Here is a 16,265-nt window from a genome sequence, read left to right as displayed (position 1 = left end):
CGAGTTATAGTTTCTTCATATAAAAATAACTATAATTATAACTATAACTGCTGACTGTTTATGGTTTTGTGTTGGTAAAATATGAACTTAACTATAACGTCCCTGTAACCTTTGTTTTTTCAGTAAATGTGTATGTTTGTTTAATATAAAGTAATGTATAATTACTGTATATTAATACAACCACCTCTCAGCAGGTCTTTGGTCATGCTCAGCGAGGGTTGGCCGCAGGTCAGGCACTGTAGCCAACCCCCCCACATGCATCCAACCCCACCCTGCACACGGCCTTTGCTCATGCATGTAGGGGAGGCGGCGGGTTATGGTGTGCGAATGGTTGAGCTTTTTTTGTTTTTTTTCCTATTGGGCTATGGAACCGAGGGTACCTGTGGATCCCCTGCTGGTACCCACGGATCCGCAAAGGGTCTGTGGCCCCTAGCTATCTATTTTTTCACTTGAGTAACTCTGAAACTACAGAATAGATTTACAACAAATCACAAAAAGCACAATATGTGGACCAGGATCTACCTTCCTGCCAACCTTTGTGTAATTCCGTTCAGCGATTTGGGCTATAGTTTGTTTAAAGATTGCAAAATCTCCATAGACATAGAATGGGGGAAAAGCATTTGGCACCCGCCCCCCAATTTTCTCAGCTCCCGTTTGATGAATCACCCTGAAACTTTCCAGACAGCAGCTAGAGTAACTAGCACAGTAATTTTGTGAAGGTCCGTCAAACGGCGCTGAAGTTATTAGCAAAACAAAAAAAGCTTTGTTTATGGGAAATGTTGGTCCTAACAATATCCTATCACCAGGAAGAATATATATATATATATATATATATATATATATATATATATATATATATATATATATATACAAATATTTTTCACCTTTATAGACAATATAGGGCCAGATGTAGGAAAAAAGCAAATTGCTACTTGCAATTTGCGAGTCCGTGCGACTCGCAAATTGCAAGTCGCAATTTGCCGTGCAGAAAGGTGTCTCAACTCGCAATGGGGTCGCAAAGACCCACCTCATTAATATTAATGAGGTGGGTCGCAGTTTGCGACCCTATTGCGAGTATGGGCACTCACGGGGATGGTGGCCTGCTGGAGACAGCAGACCACCATGTCCGTGACTGCTTTTTAATAAAGCAATTTTTTTTTTTTTCCATCTGCAGCCCGTTTTCCTTAAAGAAAAAATACCGAAACCTTTAGATTCGTTTTTTTTCAGAGCAGGCAGTGGTCCATTGGACCACTGCCTGCTCTGAAAAAATATTTTAGTTTCCATTCACAAAGGGGAAGGGGTCCCATGGGGACCCCTTCCCGTTTGCGACTGGGTTACCATCCACTTCAAGTGGATGGTAACTGCGATTTCATTAGCGACCGCTTTCGCGGTCGCAAATGAAATTGCATAGCGTTGCGAGTCACAAATAGGAAGGGAACACCCCTTCCTATTTGCGAGTCGGAAATGCATTTTGCGAGTCGGATCCGACTCGCAAAATGCATTTCTGCATCGCGGAGAGGCTTTTGCGCCTCGCAAATGGCGTTTTTCGCCTTTTGCGAGGCGCAAATCCTTTCCTACATCCGGCCCATAGTGCGTAGGTAAATTATACACACACACACATATGTAAATAGCAACAAAGAAGTGTCTCAACTGCAAGACACGAAATACTTTCATCTGGAGCTGAGTTCAAAGAATTTTATTCTCAGCAACGCCTTTCGATCACAAGTATCTTTTTCACGGCCCAATACACAGGTTTGTGCACCATTTCTCTTTAAAAAGCACAAAGCAAACATAAAGAAATGGAAAAAAGACCTTCATTTTTCTTCATTCCCATCCGTCTGTGAAAGAAAGACTTTAAATCATAGTCCTTCCATAATTGATCAAGCAAACTGATATCCAATGTGATATGATGCTGAAATCAAACATAAACATATAAAGCAAGCATCACAATCCAGAATTTGCACTGCATGATTCTTTGAAATCACAGCTTATCATAGATTTATCACACTAATGTATGGACAACCATTGTTACTGCCTGATATGAAACTAATGAACATTGTTGTTCATAACGAAAATGTCAGCAGTAAAAGATGCTTGTTAACTGAGACTGCTGGCTGCAATTTACCCATTCAAGAACAATATTGTTACTAAAGGGAAAGAAGGCTGAATCATTTTAAATATCCTCCTGAAAGGCAATCCATGCCAAGTGGCCATACTGAATATACGTATCTCAAATATCTTCTCAAAAGAAAAGTAAATAAGATGAAGGAAGAAAATAAGCAGACAATCTGAGTCAAGTGTCCATAACGAATGTAATATACGGTCAAAACCAGCCTTCATGCCAATTGGGGGTGAAGATTAGACACATGAGCTAAAAGGAAAAGTATGTAAAAAATACACATAAAAAGGAAAACACCCCTAACCTCTATTATCATCAACCACGTGCACAAATCATTCCTACCCACACCAGGGCTGTCTGTACATATGGTGTAATAAATATATACATTGGAATCAGATCACTTCTATTTAAAAAAGGGACAATGCAAAAGACAGGCGAAACATGCATGAGGTAAATCATAGAGAAAATTGGACATAACATCACCATTGGTACGCAGACGATAAGAAAAGCTAATTTACCACTACAAAGGCTCACTGTTCCTCAATTCAGTTCATCCATTGTGCACAAAAAATTATTTTTCCAAGTTTAAACTTCCAGGTGTCCTGCTGTTAAGGCGTATTATGTATTCAGATTCAAGGAGCCTCAGTTTTCTTTCTCTGTTGCTTCCTCTTATTGAGAGAACAACCCTGTCAAACCCATAAAAAGTCAATGCGTCAGCATTCTGATCATGCTCTTTTATACCAGTGTCTACCCACAGGATACTTTTGGTCACAATTCCTAATGGCCCTTAGGTGTTCTAAAATCCTCTTCTTTACAGGAAATATAATGCTGCCTACATATTGGAGAACACAAGGACATACCAGAACATATATAGAGTAGTCAGCTCTGCAGGTGGTGAAGTTACCGATCCATCCTGTCTTACCAGTAGGTAGTGGGTAGGTGTTTCTGTTCTTACTCCCCTTACAAGCTTTGCATTTCCCACATTTGAAGAACCCATGTTGTTCTTTCAACCAGCTCTCTTGCCCCTTCTGTGTGTCCATATAGCTGTGGACCAAAATATCTTTTATGGATCTTGATTTGCAAATTGTCACTAAAGGTTTTATTTACAATTACCTTCCCCTTATGTTTTCATTTTACATCTGGTATAGGTGGGGGGGGGGACGGGGGGACTGTTTTTATGGGGGTGATTTCCCACGTGGGGTTAAATGTGATTTGAGGGTGTCACCAAAGGTAGTTCTATATATTTAACACATACTATTTTGTAATGTGTTTGTAAAAAATTTAATTTTCCTTTTTACAAGACAAAGCACTGAGTGGACACAAATGTATAGTGTTCTGTTGTTGCCTGCCAGCACATCAGTATTGTTAGCCAAGAACACCTACCCTGAGTTGGCCTGGGACTGCTTTATTTAGCTACCCTGAGAGTGACAAGTGCTATAGTTGGGTATCTGTTCTCAATTAGGAGACAATTGTGGACTTATTACTTGTAATAAGATCTTATTTTATGTTAAAATTATCCTTAGAACGTTTTAACTGTAAAAACCAAATGTTAAATAGATAATAAAGTTAGATATAGACATAAATATACATTAAAAAGAAACTTTAGAAATTCACTGAAAAAAACAAAGGTTAAAGGGACGTTATAGTTAGGTGGCAATGTAAGTCATAGTGTTACATTTTAAACCAAACAAAACCACTGAAATTCACCAGTTATAGTACAGTGAGCTAACTATACCTTGCACCCTGCCATGTACTGCGTATGACCTCACATATTACATCACTCACGATATGTTCAGTGACATAATTGTCGACATAACCAATGACATCTCAAATTACAGCATTGATGACATCACTATCGAGGGTAAAGGCTGCGTGTAGTAAGGACTTGGCCACTAATGGAGGTTGAGTGTCTTACGTGAGTGTCTGTGAATAGTTGTGCGTTGTAGGGGCTCGACCACTTAATGGAGCTTTGAAGTCTACAGTTGATATTTTGGCCACCATATTTTGGAAAGTCAGTATGTTTGGTCTATGAATGCTGACATGCAACCTCTCCTTAGACATTGTCTTTTCCTTCTTACTTCATCTCAGTAACCTGGCCCTCATTCTAACTCGTGTATAACCAGTCAGACTACTTTCATGGGTGAAGGAGAGGGTAGAGGGACTAGCATCCCTCCCGTCATCCATGTGAGCTGCCACTACTGGAGAGAGATATCTGGCCCACTGCCACCTGGGAGATCAGTTGGCACTAAGCTGCCAGGCTGGAGCAATGAGAGGGGCTTGGGAATGTCATTTAAAGTTCATAAACAGCATGAGATATTGAATATTTTTTAGTTTTGTTTCACTGACTCATAGCATGATTCTTCTGTTTCATTCACTTTTTCCCTTGCATTTTATGTGTTTTTGCTTACATTCCCCGTCTTTCCACCTTTCAACCATTCTTACCATAACAAGACACTTCATTGCTACAGCCCTTATCAGAAGTGATGACCTATGGAGTCCTCAGTAGGTAACAGAACAGGTGTTCATTTACATTTCTGGTCTTTACAGCAATTGGCATGTCCTTTGTTGGCCAATATATGAAATGACAATGTGAGGCTTCATGCAGGTGACAATGTCAAATACAGACATTCCTTGCTATACATGTTTATAATTCCCCACTAAAGGTGTTCAAGGCATTCTAAAACTTTCAGAAAGTGCCTCATAAACACAGGATTTCTTCTCAGTAGATCTGAAACCACACCACGAATGCATAGCGGATACTGCCCATCAAATGAATAGCATCCCTTTTAAGAAATGTTGGGAATGTCTGATTTAGCCACTGTAAAAGACGGTGTACTGGGACATTGCGGGTGAGAGTGTGTTTATGTGAGGCAGATTGTGTGAATGTGTGTGTATGTATAAGCATGTGTGAGTCACAGTAAAGGTCAAATGGTGTGTTGTCACTTCCGCTACCCCTGGCATTTTGGTGAATTGATGCCCATGTTAACCTCCAAAAGATACGCCTGCCATTGAGGGTGAGAGAGGTCCGACCCACATATCATTTCTTATCAGCCAATGTTCTTGCAGCTAATGGGAATGCAGAGATTACGTCCTGTTTATCTTTTTCCCCATATACTTCTGCAGGTTGCCCATAGCAGAGCTATAGAAGTATGGGCTTTTTCTCTTCTCTACTTATTGCTGTAAATATCATAACTTGGACAGAAAGCTTTTAAACATAACAGCCGCAAAATATATGCACTCATGTACCACCTCTTAAAATGACAGCATGAACAAAATTATCTAGTTTACCTTTCATCATTTCTCTGTGCTCTGGAAGGACCTTAAATTGGATCTCTGAGCAGTGATGGCTGGTGAACGTTCAAAGTGGTGGAGTGTAAGACTAAACCACCAATTTGTTTGGGTGAACGAGCACAGCAAGTTGGCATGAGTGTCCCAAGTGGAGTTCAGGGGGTTCAGTCTCTGATTTTCTTTTTTTTTTTTTTTTAAATCTGGACAATTGTGCATTTCCAGCACAATCTTTTTAATTAATATGATGAAACCTTCAAATAGGCCTGGGATTAAGTTTATCAGACCAACTAGTGCAAATGGATTTTCTTGGTAGCCTATATTTATTCAGACGTGGCTTAAAAATAACAACATATTCTGCAACTATTTTGTTGATTTAGCATCTCCTGGTAAATGCTCCTAAAATATAATGCACACACCTTATGTGAAACATAAATGAAAGTTAATCAGTGGGAAATGCACTTCTGTATATGACAGCTCATTTGGCTAATGCTGTCACTGCAGAGGCTACGTGTAATGTGACTTACTGCGTATATTTTTTAACTCAACTTCATAAAGGAGCAAGCAAAAAGGGCACATCCCTGGTTCCTTCATTGGAAAGCTGCGAGTGTCTTTGAGTTACTCTGTGTATTGATTAACATAATCCTTCCAATCTTAAGCAGGCATTAAAATCGCCACATCTTTATACTATCCTCATAATAAATCTGCTGTGACGTATTTAGAATACAATGTATCTGGAAGATCGTTGCTTCTTTCAAAACATTTCCTTCACAATCTCTGGCGTTCTGAATCCTATCCAGTGTTTCTGTGGAACTACAGTGCTGTAAATAGGTGAACAAAGTAACCAGGGTGAAGAATTCCAAAACATCTTGAAATACCATAAGGCATTTTATGCTCTCAAATTCATTATATGCCTCATCCGGTAAACTCCACAGTATTCCCATTTTTTGTTATGTGCATTTGATATTTCTACTGGAATCTTAATATTTGTATCTAAGGTATCATAAACCGATATCTAAAGTCCTGCCAAACTGAACCCAGTTCTCTTATCAAGCTAGACTTTATTTTGTGTGTGCAATTTGTGTTATGGAATTGGACCAAAAATTCCATATGTGGATTTTAATTTGTGTTTAAAAATAAGCCGGAATAGTGATGATTTTCATTCATTCCTGTGCCCTCAAGCCCCAGATATAAAGTACAGCAAGAACCCTATATTTATCAAAGTCAGGTAGTTACATCCATTTCCCCTCAACAAGTGGCACTGCCTTCTCAGTCTCATGTCTTCACTTGCCCTTCCAAATAAAGCTAGAGATCAAGCTGTTTAATTTCGTGAATACCTTAGAGGAGAGATGAATCACAAGTGTAAACGTGGGCAACCAAAATTATTTGACCAATAATGGTCAAGTGCTGCTTTTTCCTTAGTAGAAACTGTTACTCCATCATGCGTATCATTGGCCGATAGCTCAATCAAAAGAAATCCTGAAAATTCTGTGTAACATAGACACCTAAATATTGTTTCTGTGACTTATGAGGCGAGCCTCAGTAGTTCTTCTGACACATCCCTTCTCTTCATATACAGTTGAATGAAATCTGTTTTTGTAACATTCAACTGTTCAAGTGATAACCTGAAACCACTGAAAATTAATCTGTTGTTTCCTACGTGGTGTTTCTCTTTTGTCCTTGTAAACACAAAACTTTGTCACTGGAATATAATCCAGTTTCATATGATATCCAAGGAATCAAACCATGCACTTCAGTGCTATTTATTATCCTATTGGCTAGTGGATCTGTGTAAAATGCAAGTAACAGGAGTGAGGTAGAGCATCCCAAAGGGCCTTGTGTTCTATCAACACAGTTCCTGCATATTTTTCATTTGTCACCAATTCTACTACATGCCTTAAATTGGGAGTGAAATCTGCTTGTCCGGGGTCAGATACCCTTTTGAGATCAAGATACATTCTTACAGATGTCAGATCATCATTTGTATAATCAATTATTTCTACTAACAGCTGTTCCTGCCATCTAGGTATAAGCTGGATTGGCACTAGATTTCCAATACTTCACCTTCACTACTCACCTAGCTAGATTTTCATTCATATTTTATAATAATCAATGTTAAGCAAAACAATAAGTCCTTAAGACCCTCCTTGCAATATTTTTATACAGTTTAGATAAGGCCACTAAAATATTTAATGGATGAATACAGATACATCCCCTTACTGTCAGGTAAAAAATGTCAAGCGGGGGATCTGCTAATCTAAAAAGAATTTACAAATCTCAATTGTGTAAAACCATTTTGCTCTACAGCTTTCCTTCCATGCAAGGACATTATACCTTGCTGAATTTGTTCTGCTCCTCCTGTACTTGAAAGTAAATCTTGCTCCTCCATGTCCAATAATATGAGCTCAGCCAGTCCTGGACTGCCTTTTCACTGGAAGTTACAGTACCCTCTTTATTTAGGGTTTATAGTAATGGGATTTTTAAAGATCAAGGTTATTTTAAAAATGAAAGTAGCGGTGACCATACACAAGATCACCTGTATACTTGTTATGTATCATGGGCTGATTATGCATGACTTAAATTCCCTTCTATATCTGCTTCTCATGCTGACCTCATTTCACCCTCCTTATATCATGAGACAATGGGCAAGTTCAATCTAGCTTTAAATTTTGTATGACAGACTCTCTGGAAAGATCACAAAGACTCGAACTAGAGAATGCTAACATTAATTTAAAACATTCTCTCACAATGTGCAAGGAGAACTCTAAATCCACTTGAAAGATATTATGCACCTCATAAGCAGAACCACTGAAATTATGCAGCAATGGAGGACCATTGTATTTTGACAAGGTTGACAAAATTATGTAACAAGAAAAGACAATTTGGTGAAAAAGAGTCCTGATTTTAACAACGGCAAAGGAGACAAATATTATGGAGTCTCTTTACCTGTTCTTTATATTGTAGCACTTTCAAAAGACACTACATTTCCCATAATCCTGCTCCCAGCCAGCAAAGAAGGATTGCAACCATTTGTATTTGGTGGAGTACATAGGTCTCGGAGGAGTCATGTGTCTGATCACCTTCAAAATCCTACAAGCTAACTGGGGCTCCCCAACTGTCTTTCCATCAACCTTTTGATGCCTTGCTGAAAGTGCTGATCTGTATCCATCAATCGTAATATATGACTTTTGCCCAGCCCCTAAAGATGGCAGGAAATCTAATAGCCTGCGACACTTGATGAAACAGGATCAGTACCCCATTCACCTACCATTCACTACATACTCCCTAGTCTGATCTCCATAAAGGCTTTGTATACCCAGAAGCAGATTCCAAATGTCTTGTCATGTCTGTGAAAACCCTGAAAAGTTTCATGGCACTAGGGTCAGTCTGCGCTGTAGGACAAGATTGTGACTTTCACTGAAGGGCTCCTAGAACTTGTGGGAAGACTAGTAGTAGGATCGGACAATCCGCCAACATCTCCGAGCAGGATACCAAGGCTGAGACCTTCGCTATCTCCTGAAAATAATGTCAAGGGGTAGATTTCATAGTATTTTCCACCTGACTAATCCTAAGAAAAGTGTCCTTTGCTAAAGCTTCTGGGGTCAGTCTCCAGCTGAAGGATTTCGTCAGCTGAGCTGTCAGCCTGGACACAAACAGATCTATCTTGAATGGAGCCCATTGTACAAAGTTTTGGGAAATGGTCAATCCACACTCCCATTTACTGCTTTTGCAGTGGGTACTTGAGTACCAATCCACAACCCTTTGATGGCCCTGGCAGGTTCTGCTCTAGCAGCGGTATCCCCTGATGGAGACAAAACTCCCCAGAATACCTTAGCCAACTCTGCTAGGGGCTTAAGCCTAGTTCCCCCAACTTATTTATGTACTTGACAGAAGTCAGATTGCAAATGCAAAGGACTACTGCACATCTTACCCTGCCTTTAACTAAGCTCTGGATTGCAAAAGAGCCTGAAAGCAGCTATAAATAATATATGTGCATTGGTGACTCCTCTTTGCAACATCATTACCCAGTCAAGAAGGTGTCACACTTGCCTCCCCTTCACAAAAGACTCACATCTGATTACAATACTATATCTGGGTATGTAGGAAAACTGGCTGATCTGTTCAGGCCTCTATGTGCCTTAACTACCAACTTACTTATTCCCTTCCTTCTGGGTCTAAAGGAATCATCTCTGAGTATTCAAAGCCCGTTTGTGAATGCCTTATCTTCAGTTACTGCAGCATCCTGCAATAAAGCGGTCCTTGAGGGATCACCTCAAAAGAAGATGAGAGAAGACCCACCATCCTCGCCAAGTGCCGGTGGTAAATCTGTGGCTGGGCCAAACCATCCTCAATTCCTTTCTGATCAGTGTTAGCTTTGAACCTGGGAGTACCCCTTTTCTTGAATCTACAAGGAGCCCCAAAATATCCACCCTTCTTGAAGGTACCAAGCCTTCTTTTCTGTATATTTATGGTAAACCCTAGTCTCTGGGTCAGGTCTATTGCCCCCTTCAACTGTCTTAGCAAAAGATCCTTCTTTGAACCTAAGAATCTCATATTGTCCAAGTACACCACCATCCTCACCCATTAGAACCAGAGAACAGTGGTCACCTGTTTTAACAGCTGGATAAAAGACCAAGGAGCGGCGGGTAGACAAATGATAGGGACCCAAACCTACACATCTGTTCCTTCCAGAGAAACTAGAGATACTTCTTATGATTGTGAGAAATTGGTATTGCTAAATAGGTGTCTTTTATATCCAGTCTCATCCGATCCCTAGGAAGGAGGATATCACTGAGACTGACTATCGTCTCCATCTTGAAATAACTATAAAGTATAAACTGGTTGAGATCTGAGAGCTAATCCTATACCTCCAAAGAAATTAACTTTGAACCCTTCTGGGAACATATTAATTGGAGCAGGGAGCCTTGCCTGCACTGGTGAGGCATACAAATCTAGCTGGGAACCCTGGGCTGTTTGTAGAACCTAAAGATTGCTTGAAATAAAATACCATTCCTGAACAAAATAGGCTTATCTTCCTCCTCCTTTCACAAGATGAATAAAAACAGTCTTACATTCATCCCTCCCTCCCCTTGTTTGTCCTCTGTCAGCTCTGAAACATCCTCCCCTCCCCTTCTCCTTTGTAGGAAGAACATTGATTGTAAATATCTGACCTGGCAGTTGAGATAGGGCTAAAAGTAGTTTGTGCTACCACTGAAACGACCCTGTATCCACCGGGCCTGGGAGAATCCTGACCAAACACCCTCATCAGTGAGGAATTGGGCTTTATACAATGTCACATAAACCTTGTGTAGCATCCAGTGTCTCTAGTGAAATAAACTACAAAACGAGGACTTTGAGCATTCAAGCCTCCTTTGACCCAACGAGCTCCCCCAACTTTTGGCCTGTTCTTAGCAGAAGCCCCTTCTTTCTTTAATAAAACAGTCCTGTGTTTGCATTGTCCAAGAAATGCACTGCTTTCTGGGCCTGTGTTGTCTGTGTTGTGTGCTTATTCTGCCAAACTCTTTGGAACCCAAGGTGTCCGCCCGAGTGCAGACATAAAGTTACTACTGGTAAACGGCCTTTGTGAATTTCCAAAGTCCTAAATTGAGATGTTTGATCTAAGTTTAGACCAAACATCTAAGTTTACCTTTGTGAATCAGGCCCATTCTGACTTCTTAGTCCCCAAAGCTTATATCTTGGCAGGATAGGTTAGAAACTCTTAAAATTATGATTACCCCTCTTGTGAACTTTTTGGCTCTGATGCTTCCTGTATGATTATCTCCAAATATTGTCTCAACAGTTCATAATTTTTTCTCAGGCTTCCTCTGGAATAACAAAAAACCCAGAATGAGCCTTAAGAAGCCAGGGTAGCCTCGCTCAATGGGTGAATGTGGTCTCCCCAGCTGGTTTAATTACCAAACCGCCTTTCTAGTCACTTGTGGTGCTCAATGGTTTGATAATCAGATAGAGGCAACAGGCCCTTGGATTCCGATAGAACCACACCTCATTTCACGTTATGCTTTGCTTGCTGCACTAACAATGAAACTCTTGACACGGCTCATTCTATTCGTACCTTCCTTCATACTATTTGAGGTCTTAAGATGGTAGATAAATCCTTGCCCCCATACTATTTCTAACTCCTCAGCTCTCTCCCTATAGAATAATCCCAAAACAAAAACCATGGTCTCAACTGAAGTGGGCCCAGTTTGGGCTACTAAAGGTATTAATGTAGTATCTGATCTGTTGGAGGGTGGGATTCCTCTAACCTTTGCTTTACTCTAAAAGAAATAGTCTCTATCTAATATGGACTTGTACAGTTTTCTGTCCAAACTGGGCCCATTGTCTCCCTCAAGTCTTTGTCCATTTCTTCAATTGGCGAGCAGAGGCGGTTATGTAGCATCTACAATCTATAAAGATCTACATAACATATTGGTTTCATCCCATTCTCTGATCCAAAAACGGTGGTCTAAGTATCTTCAGACACTGAATCTCCCTCCAATTCCAGAATCCAATTGGGCTCATATGCTTAGCAGTCTCCTTAGCAATACATTGATTCCTTCACTATCTCAAACATGTTTTTATATTGCACATTTTCTATACTGGACACCTGCTAAAATGTTCAAGCTAAACCTAATTGACTTTGATCTCTGCTGGTCCTGTAAAAATGCCACTGGGAACCCTGATCATATGTTTCTATCATGCAAGCTTCTCTCTAGGTATTGGGCTAAAGTTCATGAACGACTCTATGACTTTTTAGCTTTCCTTCCCATTAATGCCACCTGTTATAATGTTGAGCTCTCGTGCACTGACCCCTTCTTTGGATTTACCTGACAAAGATATGGCTTTACTGGACTTATTGTTGACTACTGCCGTAAAAGTCATTCTTCTAGAATGGAAAGCTTCAAATAACGTCTCCTTCCACACATGGTGGACTGGGGTCAATTGCCTTAGAAGTACTCATAGGAACATGTCGATCCCCCAGTTCTATTTTCCATTGCAATTGATCTGGCACGCCCTTGGCAATTTTATGTCTTAAAAATAAGGACCTATATTTCAATATTGGACAATATTACAAATACGTTAGCCCACCACTGTCCAGTAAGGTTGGTCTCCCCCATGGTGCTCCCCTTCCCTTTTGTCCACCCCCTTCTTCGCTGGCTTTTCTTAGATGCTTTATCTCTGTTTCTTTATTCTGTGTATGGGGAACACCTTGCTAACCTAATGCCCTTCTGATCATATTTTCATTTTTTGTTGTGCCTACTCCTGTTCATTGAACCTCTATTGGTGTTGACTTTAAACATGGGCACTAATTTATACGAATTTACTCTGTTTTGACATATATGCCTGGTTTATTACGATTGTTTGATATCTATACGCTCAGTTATTGTATTTATTTTTCCCTCTTTTTTTTTTCTTCTTTTTTCATATTGCCCACATTTTAGCTTTCTCTGAGTAATTGTTCATATATATTTTAATTGACTGATGTTTTTATTAGGTATATTCAGCAATTTTACATCAGCTTGGGCCTCTAATTTATGTATACTATCTAGTTCTTCGTTGCTTTCTGTACTATTCTTTGCTTTTTGTATCTCTTATAAAAATAATAAAATATTTTAAACAAAAACAGCTCCATCATATTTGACGGACCCATACGGCAAAGTTTTATTACTTTCACAAGAACCACCTTGACAGTATTTCCTGTGGATGATAGAAAGGTCCATCTGGCTGACAAACATTTCTAAATTTGGCAAGCCGGTAGTTTGTCAGCTCGAAGAAATAATTTACTCCATCACCCTGACAGATTATTTTATACGCCATTGCACAGAATACAATCCGTCCACCAAGTTATGAATCAGCCTCATAGTTACTTAGCTGCAGGGATGGCCTCTCCCTTAAAACTCTTCAGACTCACATGTGGCCTTCCTTCCTCCCCAGTGGGGCAAACAAAATCCAACATGGAAGTCGCATGAGGAGGTGTTGCTGGCTAAAGGTTGATATTACAGAGAGCAATACAACGCTTCCCAAGCAGAAGCCAATGGGAAATAAACTACTACAATAATATCCTGATCCAAGCATTAGATGGCAGAATCATTCACAGCAGGTGAATGTAGAAGACTTTCAAGCTTAATGCCATAATTACAGGCAAGTAACGTGTACCTTTTTGTAGCTTTGCTATCATACAGCTTGGGACTACTTTCGTGAATCTGAAATTAAATCATATATCTGCCAAAATCGTAAGCTCACATGTATAAACTGTAGTTTCTCTTTTTTTGAATTACCCTGTGTACTTTGCTTAATTGCTTCTTATGTGGAAACGTGTTTGCATATTTGGCACATTGCAACAATACATTACTATTTGTTTAGAAGAACAAATTAACTCTGCCAGATTTAAACAGGCATTGGTGTTTAGGTCCTACTGGTACATATTATGGACCAGCAGAATAGCAATCAAATAACTGAATTGACATTTAAGAAATATTCCAATTGTTACCAGACATTGCCAATGATATTTCAGTTTTGGGAGCTTCCTTTGAAGGCCGTTAGCTGAACAGAAGAACTAAGACCCAGATTTAAGAGGACCTAGGGCCATTCCAACGCCACATTAACGTCATTTTTTAAATGCTAATGTGGCATTAGAAGGCCAAAAACGCTGCGCCATATTTACCAAGTGGTGCAGTGCATACATTGCGCCACTTTGTAACCCTTTGAAGTACATTATGCCTGTGCCAGGCATAATGTATGCAAAAGGGGGTGTTCCGCTGTTAAAAGTGGGGGAGGGGTGTAAAAATGGCACATGGTGTGGTATTTTTTTCTGGGATTTTTAACACCTGCTCAGAGGAGGCATTAAAAGGAGGCTCCGATTGATTTCAGTGGGCCTCTGTGTGCTTTGCAGGATTAGCGTCAAAGAATTTTATGCTAATCCTGCAAAGCGCCGAACTAGCGTGAAAAATACTGACGCTAGTTCCCTAACTGCTTCCATGGTGCACCGCATATTAAATACGGTGCACACATGGTGGCGTTAGGAGGGCGTTAAGGGGCGCAAGCAATGTAGCGCTGCACTAGGTGCAGCACCACTTTTCATAAATATGCCCCTAAGTGATCTTCTCACATTCCAATTGTAACACTTCCATTCTTGAGGATGAAAAAACTAAAATATAAAAATATTGAAAATATGGACGAAGCAGTCACATGGGGTGCAATTACAAGCACAAAGAAGAAGAAGAATTTCATATCAGAATTTGTTTTTCCCACAGAACACTTAAGGCAACTATCCCGCCATTGGTTTATTGTAGAACAGCTGGTTCCACAAACTCTAGAAGGCTCAACTTTACAGAATGATCTGCTCACATAGAATAATGATTCCCTATCATACACTGACAGTCAAAAGAAATCATGAGAAATGTATGGGGGTCAGTTGGTTCCTGATAAATTGTGGTCTGAACATAGTATTCATTATGAGTTGACTACTACATTAGTCTACTTTAGGACCTTCCGTTAAAGTCAATATAACCCATAGGAAAGTAGAATGTACTCTTCATCCTTGGAAATGTTTGAACACGTTTTAGGAATAAAGGTGACCTTTCTAATTTGTGTTTGGTGTTGCCCCCATCTAATTAAGCAGTGAGTGACTGTCTCAATATTATCTGTGACTGGCATTGGGTTTCTACAATACTTTGAGTCCTATGTCCTGCGTATTCTTGAATTAAGAAGTATGATGACATCAGTTGCAGCTCATCCTTCATTAAGTGTGCGTGAAAGTTAGAAACTGGATATATGTCGAACCTGAAGAACATGCATAACCTTTTGAGGAATTAGTAACGTGCCCAAACAATACAGAACTTTCCAAGGAAAATTAACCAAATAGCTGCATTAAAGCGGCCTGGCTTTTTTGAGAATTTGGAATTATTGTTTAACGGGGTGGTGCTGGACAGCCAAAGAGGGCACTGATGAATTAGCTAATCGAGTTCTGCGATCTGTTTGTCCTATTTAAGCTTAATTTCCTAAAGACAGTCTCACGATGACCTGAAAATGAATCTAAACTTATACCATAGCTTTGCTGCTGTTATATCAGTGAAGTCCGAACAAAGATTTCTAGTTGTAGAACAGAATATTACATGTACGAGTGCATATTTTTTTAATGTGACAGATAGGGCAGTTAATCAAGCTGGTCTGACTGACTGATGCTATTGGATGTGGCACCCATGGAGGAGAGGGCAAATACAGAATGACAGAAATCACTATAACACATGATATAAAATGATATTATATTTTGAAGAGAAACTAACTTATGTTCAGCAATGTTGATATAGTTTAACGTTTGAGGCCTATGAATTCTAATGCAGTTTTTTGTTTACTTATAAGTATTTAAAAAGAACACAGATGTAATAAATATTGATTTATGTCTTGCTACCCCCTAATGGTACAGTGAATGTCTGATACAAAATACTGCATGCAATCATAACAACAAGGAAGCGACCCCTGGGTCCAGGTTGCCAGATAACCATTTGAAGGCAGACAGCAGAGGCCTCAGCAGAACTAGCTAGCAGGGGTCGTTGTAAACGGAGCAGAGAACAGACATTCCTGGGCACTGATCATGCAGTTGCAGTTGCAGTAGACCTGTATGAAAGATTGCTAACTGCAGTGTCTCCCTCCACAGTGTATCCACCGAGATGTGAAACCTGAAAACATCCTGCTCACCAAACGAGGCATTGTGAAGCTCTGTGACTTCGGTTTTGCCACCATGTTCAGTACGTATGAGAAAGCATGAGTGGGGCTTAGTATGAGCCAGAGGCTCGAGCAAGAAGAGCTTCATCTGAACATAAGGTTGAATGAGTATGGCATAGGCTGTCTATCGATTTTG

The 16,265-nt window shown here is 39.9% G+C and overlaps 1 protein-coding gene across 4 annotated transcripts in view; it reads left to right on the top strand.

The window, feature by feature from the left end:
- Positions 1 to 16,265, top strand: part of LOC138259341 (cyclin-dependent kinase-like 1) — a 231,599-nt gene that overhangs the window by 82,193 nt on the left and 133,141 nt on the right. For all 4 annotated transcript variants that reach the window (XM_069206992.1, XM_069206991.1, XM_069206990.1 and 1 more), the window contains exon 5: positions 16,062 to 16,152. In XM_069206992.1, the coding sequence (XP_069063093.1) occupies positions 16,062 to 16,152 (91 nt within the window). The remainder of the gene's footprint in view (positions 1 to 16,061; positions 16,153 to 16,265) is intronic.

The sequence above is a fragment of the Pleurodeles waltl genome, chromosome 9, assembly GCF_031143425.1.
Source record: "Pleurodeles waltl isolate 20211129_DDA chromosome 9, aPleWal1.hap1.20221129, whole genome shotgun sequence".
Taxonomy (NCBI): domain Eukaryota; kingdom Metazoa; phylum Chordata; class Amphibia; order Caudata; family Salamandridae; genus Pleurodeles; species Pleurodeles waltl.
The sequence above is the reverse complement of the archived record's forward strand: the minus strand, read 5'-3'. Positions and strand labels throughout refer to the sequence as shown.